General features: G+C 41.9%; 1 protein-coding gene across 7 annotated transcripts in view; it reads left to right on the top strand.

Moving 5' to 3' along the window:
* The window catches only part of PIP5K1B (phosphatidylinositol-4-phosphate 5-kinase type 1 beta), a 168410-nt gene that overhangs the window by 128125 nt on the left and 27136 nt on the right, over nt 1-13149 (top strand). For 6 of the 7 annotated variants that reach the window (XM_066616506.1, XM_066616503.1, XM_066616504.1 and 3 more), the window contains 2 exons: nt 1561-1713; nt 5072-5371. In XM_066616506.1, the coding sequence (XP_066472603.1) occupies nt 1561-1713; nt 5072-5371 (453 nt within the window). The remainder of the gene's footprint in view (nt 1-1560; nt 1714-5071; nt 5372-13149) is intronic. The other variant, XM_066616507.1, reaches the window with a different exon arrangement.

Genomic DNA, 13149 nt, shown 5'->3' with positions numbered 1-13149 from the left:
GTGTCAGTTCTGACCATGACATCTTTTCCAGGTTAATGATATCACTTCCATTGGGTTTTAACAGATTAACATTCTAAAAAGTGGGTCCTGGTGCTAAAAAGTTTGAGAACTACTGATGTAGATAGAAAGCTTTCATAATTAGGAATGCCACCTTATTTCAAAGAATAGAAAATTGAGAATGTTTTGTAAACTCATTGTTTTTGGCAGAAACTGAGAGACATGAACCCAATGCAGCAGGATGATTTAAGAACATAAGAACAGCCCCACTGGATCAGGCCATAGGCCCATCTAGTCCAGCTTCCTGTATCTCACAGCAGCCCACCAAATGCCCCAAGGAGCACACCAGATAACAAGAGACCTGCATCCTGGTGCCCTCCCTTGCACCTGGCATTCTGACATAACCCATTTCTAAAATCAGGAGGTTGCTCATACACATCATGGCTTGTAACCCGTAATGGATTTTTCCTCCAGAAACTTGTCCAATCCCCTTTTAAAGGCGTCCACGCCAGTCGCCATCACCACATCCTGTGGCAAAGAGTTCCACAGACCAACCACACGCTGAGTAAAGAAATATTTTCTTTTGTCTGTTCTAACTCTCCCAACACTCAATTTTAGTGGATGAGGATTTCTTCCTCATATTGTTCATGGAGAGAAAACGAATGCACTTTAAGCTAGATTCCCATTTTAACCTAGTTGTAAAAATACTTCGTAACCTGAATTGTCAAAATATAAGTACTGCTATTTGTTCTAATAGGACTATGCATCCTAGATAAATATTTACTCTGAGATGCCTTTTCTTTTCAAACTTTTCTATTAGCTGAATTTCTAATGCTGTACTTTTGCCTCTTCAAGAAACTCCTAATAAGAAAATTCGATCTAGTTGGCTGACACATTGTGATCTATTTTTCTTCAGGGCTTATCACAGCAGCAAGTGATGTTTAGCATATGCACATAGGAATGAATCATAAGCATAATAAAACTAAGGTTCAAAGAATAACACACTGTAATAACACACTGTTTGATCTCAATTCAACAATGGTTACTTAAATTTCCATTCCTCTGTTTTTTTGTGAGAGTCACCAAGAGACAAATTTCTCAATCTAGCCTCATTGGATCCAGTGAGAGGCTCCTGGCAAAGGATCCAATCTGCATGGAATGTAGCTTGCTCAGGTCCCATTGCAAGGAAAGGGGTCTGTGTAAGATGGAAATTGTGTAAAAAGCACAGGTTCTATAGATTTTAATTGTCCTTGCGCTCAAGTTCCCAAACATTTGTGCCCAATAGCAATGAAAGGTTTAAAAACAGCACCTGAAAAATCTTGTGAGATTCTCATGTGCCAATTCTGGCAAAGACACCATGAAACTGGAAAGAACCATCTTGTATTTCATCAATTTTCTGAACTGTGGTTGGCTTTTCAAAATAACTGAGAACTGAGTTATGGAATTTTAAACAAGCGGACCTAAATTTCTCCTCCTTACAATCTCAACCTACTTCTAAAAAAATATATTCTTAAATTGTACCACTCAAGAGTGGCATTCATTGTCTTTTTTTTCTGTATTCAGTATTCAATTTGCAGTGAACCTCTAATAGAACTATCCAACCCTGGTGCAAGTGGATCCTTGTTCTTTGTCACTAGTGATGATGAGTTCATCATCAAAACAGTACAACACAAAGAAGCTGAGTTCCTTCAGAAGCTGTTGCCTGGCTACTACATGGTAAATAAATTCAAGTTCTGGGTTTCTGCTTAGTTTTGAGCGTGTGCTCATGTGTATTTTTTAAGTAGCTCTTTTCAACAATGTGACCAAGAGCTAAAATTAATATTTTCTTCTTCTTTTTGGACTTTTAATCTAATTAAACATAAGACATTTAAGTTCAATAGACGCTTAACTGTGACAGCTGGAATAACTGACATGACACTGAGAGATCATCTATGCAGTATGAGCGTTGCTATCCTACACTTCTGAACTCTTATTTGCATCAGTAACAGCAAATCACATTTGGGTGCTCTTCTGTTCTCTAGGGTCATAAGAATGGCTTATGATATCAGCTTGGGTGTAAATTTTCATCATTACTCACCAGGTGTCCTTCTAAACTAGGGATCAAAACCACTGATTTAGAGGGAACTCTGGTTGCCATGGTTAATGTGAGTGCTAGTGTCATTCTTAACAAAAGTTAAGACGGATGTGAGAAATGGATACCTTGAACTGATAGCGAGGGAACAGTGTGCAACCCCGCAACTCATTCCCAATCTCTTAATTTTGTTAGGAGACTTGCCGCCCAATCCTGGGCTACCTGGAGTGTGTGGCTGCTGCGGCTCTGAAAATGGCTGCTGCGGCACCCCAAGTACAACCAGGCAGCCACCACCGGTTCCTCAAGGAAAAGGGACATTAGTCTCCTTCCACAAGTAAGGGAAGTAGCCCTGCAGTGGGGCTTCTTGATTCTACAGCAACCCTTGGGTCGCCGTAGAATCAAGAGCCTCTGTGTCAGGTGGCGGACCCGACACAGAAGTTCAGGATCCGGTGGATCAGAGCTCCACTGGTCCCACCTGCCCTGCTCCCTCTCCCCAGCACACTTCCTGCCCCCACCCTAGAGTCCCCCACGCTGCAACTCAACTCTCTGCTGCCTGGTGGCCCATGAGACCCCTGAGCCGCGGTACACTGGTGATCCTGCACTGTGCCGATACTGAGGGTGGAGAACGTGCTTTACAGCATGTTTGCAACACTCACCGCCAGCAGAGCACTGGCAGTACAAGCTCAGGATTGGGCTCTGATAGAGCTATCTTAAACATTTTTACACAGAAGTAAGTGCTACTGACTTCATTGTGGCTTACTGTCCATATAAGTCAGGGGTCAGGGAACTTTTTTACCTCTTACCCCCCAAAAAATTTATAAACGCAGATGTTACCCCCTTGATTTGAAAGTAAGGAAATAAAATAAATAAACAATAAAAATAAATAAACAATACTCACCTTACCTCGATCCCACGTCGGTCGGCGCGGCTTTTCTTCTTCCTCCCGCTCTGTCCGCTCGGCGGGAGACACTGACGGCCCGGCGCTGTGTGATGACATCATCACTACAGCGCCGGGCAGCTCCAGTCTCCCGCACAGAGCGGAGAGAGCGGGCGGCTGCGATACAGCCTGAGTGTATCGCGTGCTCCCTTCCGCTCACCGCATCTGAAGGTGAGCGGAAGGGAGCAGGGCAGCGGGCGGTGTGCACACAGCGCACCAGCCCGCTGCCGGCCCCCTGGAGCGGGTGGAGAGCGGGTGCGCTGACTCCCTCCGCTACCTCCCCGCCCGGCGCCCGCACACAGTTAGGTAAGGCAACCTTATTACCCCCAGATTTTCACTTTTACCCCATTTGGGGTAATTTACCCCTGTTCCCCGACCACTGATATAAGTGTTCATGGGATTACATCCTGAAAGTACCGAGGTATTCACTGGTCCTTAGTGGAAACTGTCTGACTGAGAGACAAACCCATTTGTTAAAGTTTAGAACAGGGGTGCTCACACTTTTTTGGCTCGAGAGCTACTTTGAAACCCAGCAAGGCCTGGAGATCTACCAGAGTTTTTTTACAATGTTCGCGCCATCATAACATTTAACATTTATGTGTACAATGTATGTTGGTGTACCTTGCATAACCACATGAACCAATATTGAACAACACAACATAATTAACTATAAACATTTTTTGTAATTAGTTGAGTTTACTTTGATGACTTGCACTGAAGTGAATCAGCCAAGGATGCATAGTCCAGACAGTAGCTGCTGACAGTCAGCCTCAAGCACACTTCCAAATGTTCATCAGTCATGGTGGAATGGTACTTGGACTTAATGATCTTCATGTAGGAAAAGGCTGACTCACATAAATAAGTGGAGCCCTTCCTGCCTCAGGTGCTCTTATATCCCTGAGGGCCCTATTGCCTTCAAGTGGCTGCAGCTGTGCAGCACACTCTGCTGGATGCCCAGGCCTTACCCTTAAAGGGGCCACTGCTGACACCACATCTACCTCCTCACCAGATCTTCCTCGATTCCAATACAAGTGGGGGGGGGGAGCAGATCTCTATACAGACCAGTGCAAAAACAGGGGAAAGGTGTGGGGGAGGGAAGATCTCTATATAGACATCACAGCAAGACCAGTGCAAAACCCCTTGCACACAGAACCAACAGATGGAAGTTGAGGGAGGGCAGATCTCCATACAGACCAGTGCAAAAACAGGGGAAAGGTGTGGGGGAGGGAAGATCTCTATATAGACATCACAGCAAGACCAGTGCAAAACCCCTTGCACACAGAACCAACAGATGGAAGTTGAGGGAGGGCAGATCTCCATACATACCAGTGCAAAAACAGGGGAAAGGTGTGGGGGAGGGAAGATCTGTATATAGACATCACAGCAAGACCAGTGCAAAACCCCTTGCACACAGAACCAACAGATGAAAGTTGGGGGGGGGGGCAGATCTCCATACATACCAGTGCAAAAACAGGGGAAAGGTGTGGGGGAGGGAAGATCTCTATATAGACATCACAGCAAGACTAGTGCAAAACCCCTTGCACACAGAACCAACAGATGGAAGTTGGGGGGGGGCAGATCTCCATACATACCAGTGCAAAAACAGGGGAAAGGTAAGTCAGCCCCAGTAGAGTTAACGGGGCTCACTCCCAGGGATGCATGGTTGGGAGAGAAGCCTATCAGCGGCTCCTCTCCAGGTCTACTCACGAGTCAGCCCCAGTAGAGTCAACAGGGCTCACTCCCAGGGATGCATGAACAGGAGCTCACTCCCAGGGATGCGTCACTCCCAGGGCGGGGCTCACTCCCAGGGATGCGTGGACGGGAGAGAAGCCTGCGATCGACTCATTCTGCCTCGCGATCGACCGGTGGATCGCGATCGACATATTGAGCACCCCTGGTTTAGAATGTTCTGAACACAAATGGTCCAAAGTATTAATTGGTTCATTAAAAGTATTGCTGATGTTCTTATATTTGAACTGATGCCCGTCTATATTAACATGCTACTGTTGTCTTACCTTAGGTATGAATTATTGTAACGTTGCTTGTTTGTCTGTTTTCTTGCAAAGAATCTCAACCAGAATCCAAGAACACTCTTACCAAAATTTTATGGACTCTATTGTGTTCAGTCAGGGGGTATTAATATCAGAATAGTTGTGATGAACAACGTTCTGCCTCGAGCTCTGAAAATGCACTTCACCTATGACTTGAAAGGCTCTACGTACAAAAGAAGAGCATCCAGGAAAGAGCGAGAGAAGTCCAACCCCACTTTTAAAGACTTGGATTTTTTGCAAGACATGCATGAAGGATTATATTTTGATTCAGAAACCTATAGTGCACTGATGAAAACACTACAGAGAGATTGTCGAGTAAGTGAAAATATTGCTACCAATTGATGTTGGTTCAGACTATAGTTGTCTTGTTAGAAAAACTGAATGTCATCACTGTTTTCTATCACCAACCAATCATTCGTTCTATCCTCTTGCTATTTCCACTAAGTTCTGCTCATTGTTTGAAGCTACATATTTCAAAAATAGAACTCTTATTTTTCTTCTAATCTTCTCTTACCATTCCTGTTGTTTCATTTTCTATTAGTGATGATACTATTTCTTTTTTTCCTCCAGCTAGGTGTCTCGGTCTTCATATTTATTTCATTATCTGCCTAGTATTGTTGTTTTGAGTTGTCAGATATTGCTAAAATTCTATCTTTTTTATTCTTCTCATACTTTGGTTCATTCTCTTGTTTTTGCCCAGTTGGATTTCCCAGAATCTGTATACGTATCCATATTTTTCAGTTGCTTTTGTAAGTTTTTATCAATTAATAGGCTAAAATTTGTGGCTTCAAATTCCATGTGTGTTTTAGAACTCTTTTCCAGGGGGTGGGCAGGAACTCAAATGTAGACTAAAATGTCTTTTTACTGCATGGGAAAACCCTGTTGTTCTAGTGCAGGGGTGTCAAAAGGTTTTTGGCAGGAGGGCCACATCATCTCTCTGACACTGTGTTTGGGAGCCGGGAGAAAAAAGAATTAATATACATTTAAAATTTGAATAAATTTACATACATTTACATAAATTTATATATTAAAGATGAACTTATATGAATGAATGAAGGTCTTGCAGTAGCTCAAGGTCTATAAAAGGCCTTGCACAAAGCAAGGCTGGCCTTTCCTTTGCTGCCACTACTGCATCACAGATGTGAAACAGCAAGCAGTGGAGGGAGCCCTCATTCCACAGCTCATGCAAGAGGTCAAACAGTCGTCCTCACGCTAAGAGCAGTTGCGTTGGGCCAGTGTGGGCTCCAGCAAATCTCTGGAGGGCCAGAGACTCATTGGAGACTGGGGGTTCCCTGAGGGCTGCATTGGGAGTCCTCGAGGGCCACAAGTGGTCCCAGGACGGAGTTTGGGCACCCCTGTTCTAGTGCGTGAAACCTTTCTTGATAAGAAAGTTAGCAGTGCTCTCACATGAGAAAAATTGCTACACAGAAGGCACTTACATGTGGAAATTAGCATAAAATCCTTGTGCATATGCATTGAACTTACATGTGGTTTTTTTGCTGGCTGTCTACATACTACAGCACTTCCCAAATGCAGTCTGTGGTTGCTCGAAGTGGCTGGTGATGACGTCATCACCAGTTACTTGGAGGCCTTGATGCTATGCTGCAAAAGATAAGAGACTCAGGGCAGGCGAGAGAGCCTTTCCCAGCGCACGAAAACCATGTGCAGGAGCTTCGTATATCTGAAACTAACAAAGCATCCCATCTGTAGGACAAGTGATCTCGGAGTAATTGAAGTGTGGTACGAAGGTTGTACCAACCACCTGTAATGGAGCATGATTTAGCTCATACACAATTTAATGTGATTCGATTAAAATGTAAATTACATGACTGTGATCTGAGAGAAAATGTAATGGTTGAGATGAGTTCTAAGTTGAAAATGGTGTAGCTCATGGGCAGAGCACTATGTTTGTTGGCACACTCCAGCACTGTGTCAAGTCTTTTTAGTAAGCATGAAGGCAACCTTTTGTTTGAATCTTGAGCATCAAGCTGAAGATGATCTAATAATCAGCTGCATACTCATCAGCATTTTTCCTAACAAAGGACATTGTTCTTCCTCCTAGTCTCTAGAAATGCATATTCTATGAACTCAAGCAGTTAGTGATAATGCAGAATGCCTGCAAATGTCTACTACTTCTTCTGTCCTTAGAACATAAGACCTAGTCCAGCATCCTTTTTTCCACAGTGGAGCATGAGCTGCCTCTGGAAAGCCCGTAAGCGAGAGAGAAAGACATACTTCTCTCCTGCTGTTGCTCCCCTGCTCCTTAATATTTAGTGGCATTCTGTTATTGAACTTGGAGGTAGAGCACTAAGTACATAACTGCATAGTGGATTATCTTTCTCAATTATGTTCATCCTCTGCTCCCTTAAATTGGAATCTCCATCAATGTTCTCTTGGGCACACTCCATACTGTGTGAATATCAAACTAATATTCAGGAAATGCTTTCATTGTAATAGAATTTCAAATTTCACCGTGTTTTGCTCCTTTCATTCCACATATAAATCATTCCTGATTCTAGGCTTTGGGAAAATGAGGTCAAAAGCTGTTTAGCTTAATGTTTTAAATATTTGGGAGAAAGGAGAAGTTCTGATATCATAAACCCTGGAGCAGTGTTTGTAGCAGCAGGACACTCTTTTCTCAGTTTATGCTGGTGCTAGTTTCATTCCAGACCGAACTGATGGACTTTTCCCAAACAAAATACATCTGTGAAAAAAGAATTAGGACTGTGAGATTAAAATATAAATATTTCTTCTTGTGTTTTTTTTTATTCCAAGAACTTCATTTAACACCCAAAACCAAATATTTAATCTATCTTGTAAAACAGTTTCTCAAACTTTTGAACTTAGGGTTGTGTCCAAAGAGATAAGGAGCGGCACTTGGATGGGGAGATCCAAAAAGTCCCAGTATGTGCATGGAGCCATTATAGTGAGCAAACAGGACTGTATTTGGACCCCCACCACTAGATTTTCAGAATTTCTGTGTGTTTAAAAACGAAGAAAACTTCAAAATATTGGCATCCAGTAGGCAAGGGCTTCTTCTGCACTATATTAATAATCTTTGTTAAGCAGGGTTGTTTTGGCTAAGATTTTGCAATTTTCTTTTCCTCTTCTTTCAAAAATGTTGAAGCGCCTGAAAATGTTAAGACTTAGGCGTGTACCTGTTTGTGTGTTGGTAAATCCAGCCCTGCACTCTGAACGGCTGATAGAGTGACTGAATTCTCCAAGTTATGAAGCAGTTTCATCTAGTCATCCAGTGCAAGAATTGCATATTCTTGGCTTGCCTCTGAAGGGGTCTTCACTTGACTATCACTATTTGCCCTCTTGTATTAGAGTTTGGGATCGGAGAATATGAAGTTATACAGCAGCAGAGGTAACAGCAAGCCAAGGCTACAGTAGACATGTTCCCTTTTGGTTGCTGCTCAGCCAGAAAGGCTGGGATTCCTCCTGCGAACCAGATAGTTGAGGTCCATAGCAACTGCTCAGCCTCTGATGGCTAAGGGTCCAATCCTATCCAACTTTCCAGCTCCGGTGTAGCCACAATCCAGCTGTTTTGGTGCCCCTGCATAGCAGCATGGAACAGTTGGTTAGGATTGAGCTGTTAGTCAACCGGCCCCATTGTCTAACTTTAAACTGGCTCTAGTTCTTGTTATGGATTACTATCTTTATTCAGTCTAGAATAGGTATATATAGTAGGCTCAGGAGATGTCTTCTGGTCATGAGGATCTGCTGGGTTGGATAAACCAGCAAAGGTTAGCTATTGAGGCTTTTGTTCTGTTATGTGCCGTTGTGGGATATTGAAACATCTGTACCTTAACAAGAATATTGTAATTGGTAATTAAGGATTGACTTGGCTTTCCATGGTTGCAGTTTTCTCCCAGATAGAGAGTAAAATTTCTTATCTGGGTATCTTAAGCACTTGTCTTGAACAATCTGAAACACTTTTCTGAGCTACTGCAGCATACTGTACATACAAGTAATTCAAAATTGAGTACAGTAGTGTCTATTAAAAGTTCTGAATATTTAATGTTTGGATGATCTCTTAGTGGATTTTAAGGACATTACCACCACCATGTCAGTGGTTATGTTTGGTGTAGTGGCTGCTGAAACTGGTTAAGGGCTTAGGGATGTTGTAATGTACATTTTAAAAAATGATTTGAAAAAGATTGTGTGTAATCTTCTTAATTCCATGATAAGAATAGATAATCTGTGCATCTCTTTTTAAAGTTATACTTTTTAATGATGATATTATTTTGTGCTTTTTATATCAAATATCCATTTTCTGTACTGGTCATATACCTCTGTGTGTTTACATTTCAGAGTTTAAGCATTTTTTATACTTGAAAATTGCTGTGGCCTGTGGCTAGCACATTAAAGCTGTTCCGTCATAATCCTTCTAAGCTTTGAGCCACAACCAAATATGTGATCAGGTTTCATAGACCAGCATAAAAAGTTGCATAACTTCCCAATTAAATATTAGCTTTATGGAAGAGTGAAGCATATGCACCTTCCCATTCGACTGACGTCAGTGTTTTGAATTATTTACATTTCCAAATGTTTATCCTGGTGTGGTGTAAATATAGGCTGTGCAGCAGCTTAATTATTGATATGACATGTGCCCTTTCGTACCCACTTGGATGATTTGCTGTAATCCATTGGACACCAATGGTGTTGAAATAAGCCATTCGTTTGCCATTGCTAAGATAATGTTTTGTTTCTGCAGAAAAAGGGGAAAAAAAACAAGCTATCTGCCAGTAACAAGATGTTAACTTTCACTGAAAATATGGTTTGTATTAATGGGACTATGTGGGAAGTTGGTGCTGTGGTATCCTCTTAATAGTCTGCAGAAGCAGCTATGGCTTTCTCTTAGGAAAAAAAAAAAAAGCAGTTCATCCTATGGTGTCTTCATATTCTCAGCAGAAGGAGAACACTTGTAATAAATCTAAAATAAAAAATTAAATTTAAGCTTTTTAGATAACAGTATGAACACAAGCAAAGGTTAACATTTATATCTCTTATAACCTAATGTTGTCCAAAACTTACTTTACAATGATTTCCTTGGGTAAAGTGTAGGAGAGATTACAAGGTTTGGGCACAATTCTGATTAATTTTGCCAGTGCTTAATGCAGTATACCCACATTTCTTGCAGAATACCATGACAAAGCATGATTATGTTATAGCATTGTGGTGGCATCATGAATATAATCACACATGAATATAATCAACATTTTAAGTGGCTACAACATTTGTTGTATTCATACACTCAGTATTCTTGTGAGTCAGATTATCATTACTCCCACATTTTGATTAGGAAACTGGCAATTCTGTATACTATTGGGAAATTGTTGTTCCTCTGGAGTGACAAAGCAGAAAGAGAAAAAGCAATTGGGCAGAGCGCAAAATTGTTTGTAAATAAATATTTATAAGCATGAATCCAGTTCAGTTGTGGGCGTACACGTAGGCAGTGCTAATTTTTATCATGTATAGTGTAATATTGGACTAGCATATTTTAAACTCATTGATAGCAGGGCACGCAAAACTATGTTTGATCTAGTCATAGTTGTATACTGAATAATAGGATACTTGTCTTGATGTTTGCATCATTGAGAGTAACTCTGTCACAATATTGTCTTTTGATTTCGTTAGAAAAAGAACATTGTGAGCTGCTTACAGAAATTAAATCAATGAACTGTTAGGTGAGCATGTGTGCAAAAGCAAGGAAATCCAGACTTGTGCCCATAGTAAGACTTTCTCGCTCTGTGGCTCAGAGGTAGATCATTGGTTTGCATGCAGAACATCCCTGGTTCAATCCCTTTTCAGTCCAGTCCAATTCAAGACTTTGGTAAACTGCATCAGTCAGAGCAAATTTTACAGGACTAGATGCATCAGTAATCTGACTTGGTCTAAGACAGCTTTGTGTGTACTCTTACTTTCAGGCCTAATTTTTAACAGCCATCTCATGTTTCCTCCATTGGGAACCACCACATTGCAGTACCTTGTCATTGTTTAGGGGAATGGCGTTCTTCCATGAAGTAAAGGAGCAAGGGAACATTTTAATCCAAGCCTGCAATGGAAAGTTGCAGCCTGACTATAAAGGATGCTGGATAGACAGAACAGATTAGAGTCCGGGAGGCGCAGCGGTGCAGAGCCGCTTTTATACCTGTAATGTCTCATTAAGAAGCTGATGGTGTGTGACTCACATTGAACAGAGGTGGGATTTCAGAGACTGAGCCCACGAGGGAAGAAACAGTGTACCAGGCATTGTCCTTTCTTCATAGCCACAAGGATTAGAAATTTATCCTTTTCGTGAAAACTGGCATTCCCAGGAAGAAGCAGTGTTTTTATGTTGTGTGGTTTAAAAGAGTTTGCTCTTTATAGATAATCTATTTTTGTGTTATGTTTGTGATAGTGAAACGTCATTTGTTGAGCTGGTGTGATGGCATGAATGTTTGAGCGCATTCCCAACTGCTCAGAGCACAATGCTGCCAGAATGGTTGTGGCACTGATTTCTGAGGGGGAAGGAAAAGTTGTCAGTAAGTGACACTTGTGCTACAAAATAGGAGTAACTTTTTCAGAGCAGTCTGACATCTGTAAAGGTGACTTAGAGGAGGCCACAAAGTTACAGAGAAGGGAGAATTCAGCTGCTGCCGCCATTCTGGCATGAGAATTTTGTCTTGAACCTAAGGGTGCAGTTCAAGTGAAGACATAGTCGGTTAGGTGCTGAATGTCATGTATTGATTAGAAGTAACCTGAAGTACTTTGGCTGTAGGCTTCTAATATCTTTGTGTTTGAAGATTTAAAGGTACACAAAGATTAACAGGGTAAGAGTAACAGTTTTCCTATTATTCCAGCTTCTGTTGTCCATTACTGTAATAAAGCATTTTCTATACATAAAAATATTCTATATATAAAAATATGCACTTTTCCATTACCAGTGGTTGGTTCCTTTGTGTACAGGTGCCCCCTTATCTGCAGGGGAGGAGTTCCGTTCTGGAATTCCCACAAATAGCTGAAATCGTGTATACGGGTAAATGCCCATCCCCGCAGTCCCAGGGGGCCACCCCTCCAGAGCAGAGAGGAGCTTAATTCCTTTCACCTCTGGAGGGGCCTCTGAGCTCAGCAGAGGCCAAGGATGTCTGTCCCCAGCTTCTGCCAAGCTTAGACTGAACTCTGTAGGTAAAAAAACACTACTTCCAGTTTCATGGAGAAACCAGTTTTAATCCCTTATAAGACACTCGGAAGCACAATCAGGAGGTTGCACATACGCATCATGGCTTGTATCCCATAATGGATTTTTCTTCCAGAAATTTGTCCAATCCCCTTTTAAAGGCATCTGGGCCAGATGCCATCAGCACATCCTTTAGCAAGGAGCTCCACAGACCAACCACACGCTGAGTAAAGAAATATTTTCTTTTGTCTGTCCTAACTCTCCCAACACTCAATTTAAGTGGATGTCCCCTGGTTCTGGTGTTATCTGAGAGTTTAAAGAGCATCTCTCTATCCACTCTATCCTTCCCGTGCATAATTTTGTATGTCTCAGTCATATCCCCATCAGGCGTCTCTTTTCTAGGCTGAAGAGGCCCAAACGCGCCTTTCCTCATAAGGAAGGTGCCCCAGCCCTGTAATCATTTTAGTCGCTCTCTTTTCCGCCTTTTCCATTTCTACTATGTCCTTTTTGAGATTCGGTGACCAGAACTGGACACAATACTCCAGGTGTGGCCTTATCATTGATTTGTACAATGGCATTATAATATTAGCCATTTTGTTCTCAATACTTTTTCTAATGATCCTAAGCATAGAATTGGCATTCTTCACTGCCCTGTACAGGTATAACCTAATTATCCATGAATTTTTCACCCATGGTTTTATCTCAGCGCAATGAGAAGAGCCCTTTAAATTAAAGGAAAAAAGTTGTTTAACAGCAGCCTTGTTAATGCGAAAGAGGGCAGCCGGCTGACAATCCATCAATCATTCTCACTCCAGGCACTTAGGACAGCTTCACTCCAAGGCAAGTGACCTCCCTTCCTCCTGAGCATGTGAAAGAATGGTAATCACTTTGCATTCTTTCCTAGCTCAGTGCTCTGAGTGGGGTCGCT

Source organism: Tiliqua scincoides, chromosome 2 (assembly GCF_035046505.1).
Source record: "Tiliqua scincoides isolate rTilSci1 chromosome 2, rTilSci1.hap2, whole genome shotgun sequence".
Classification (NCBI taxonomy): Eukaryota; Metazoa; Chordata; class Lepidosauria; order Squamata; family Scincidae; genus Tiliqua; species Tiliqua scincoides.
This window is presented reverse-complemented; position numbering and strand designations above follow the sequence as displayed.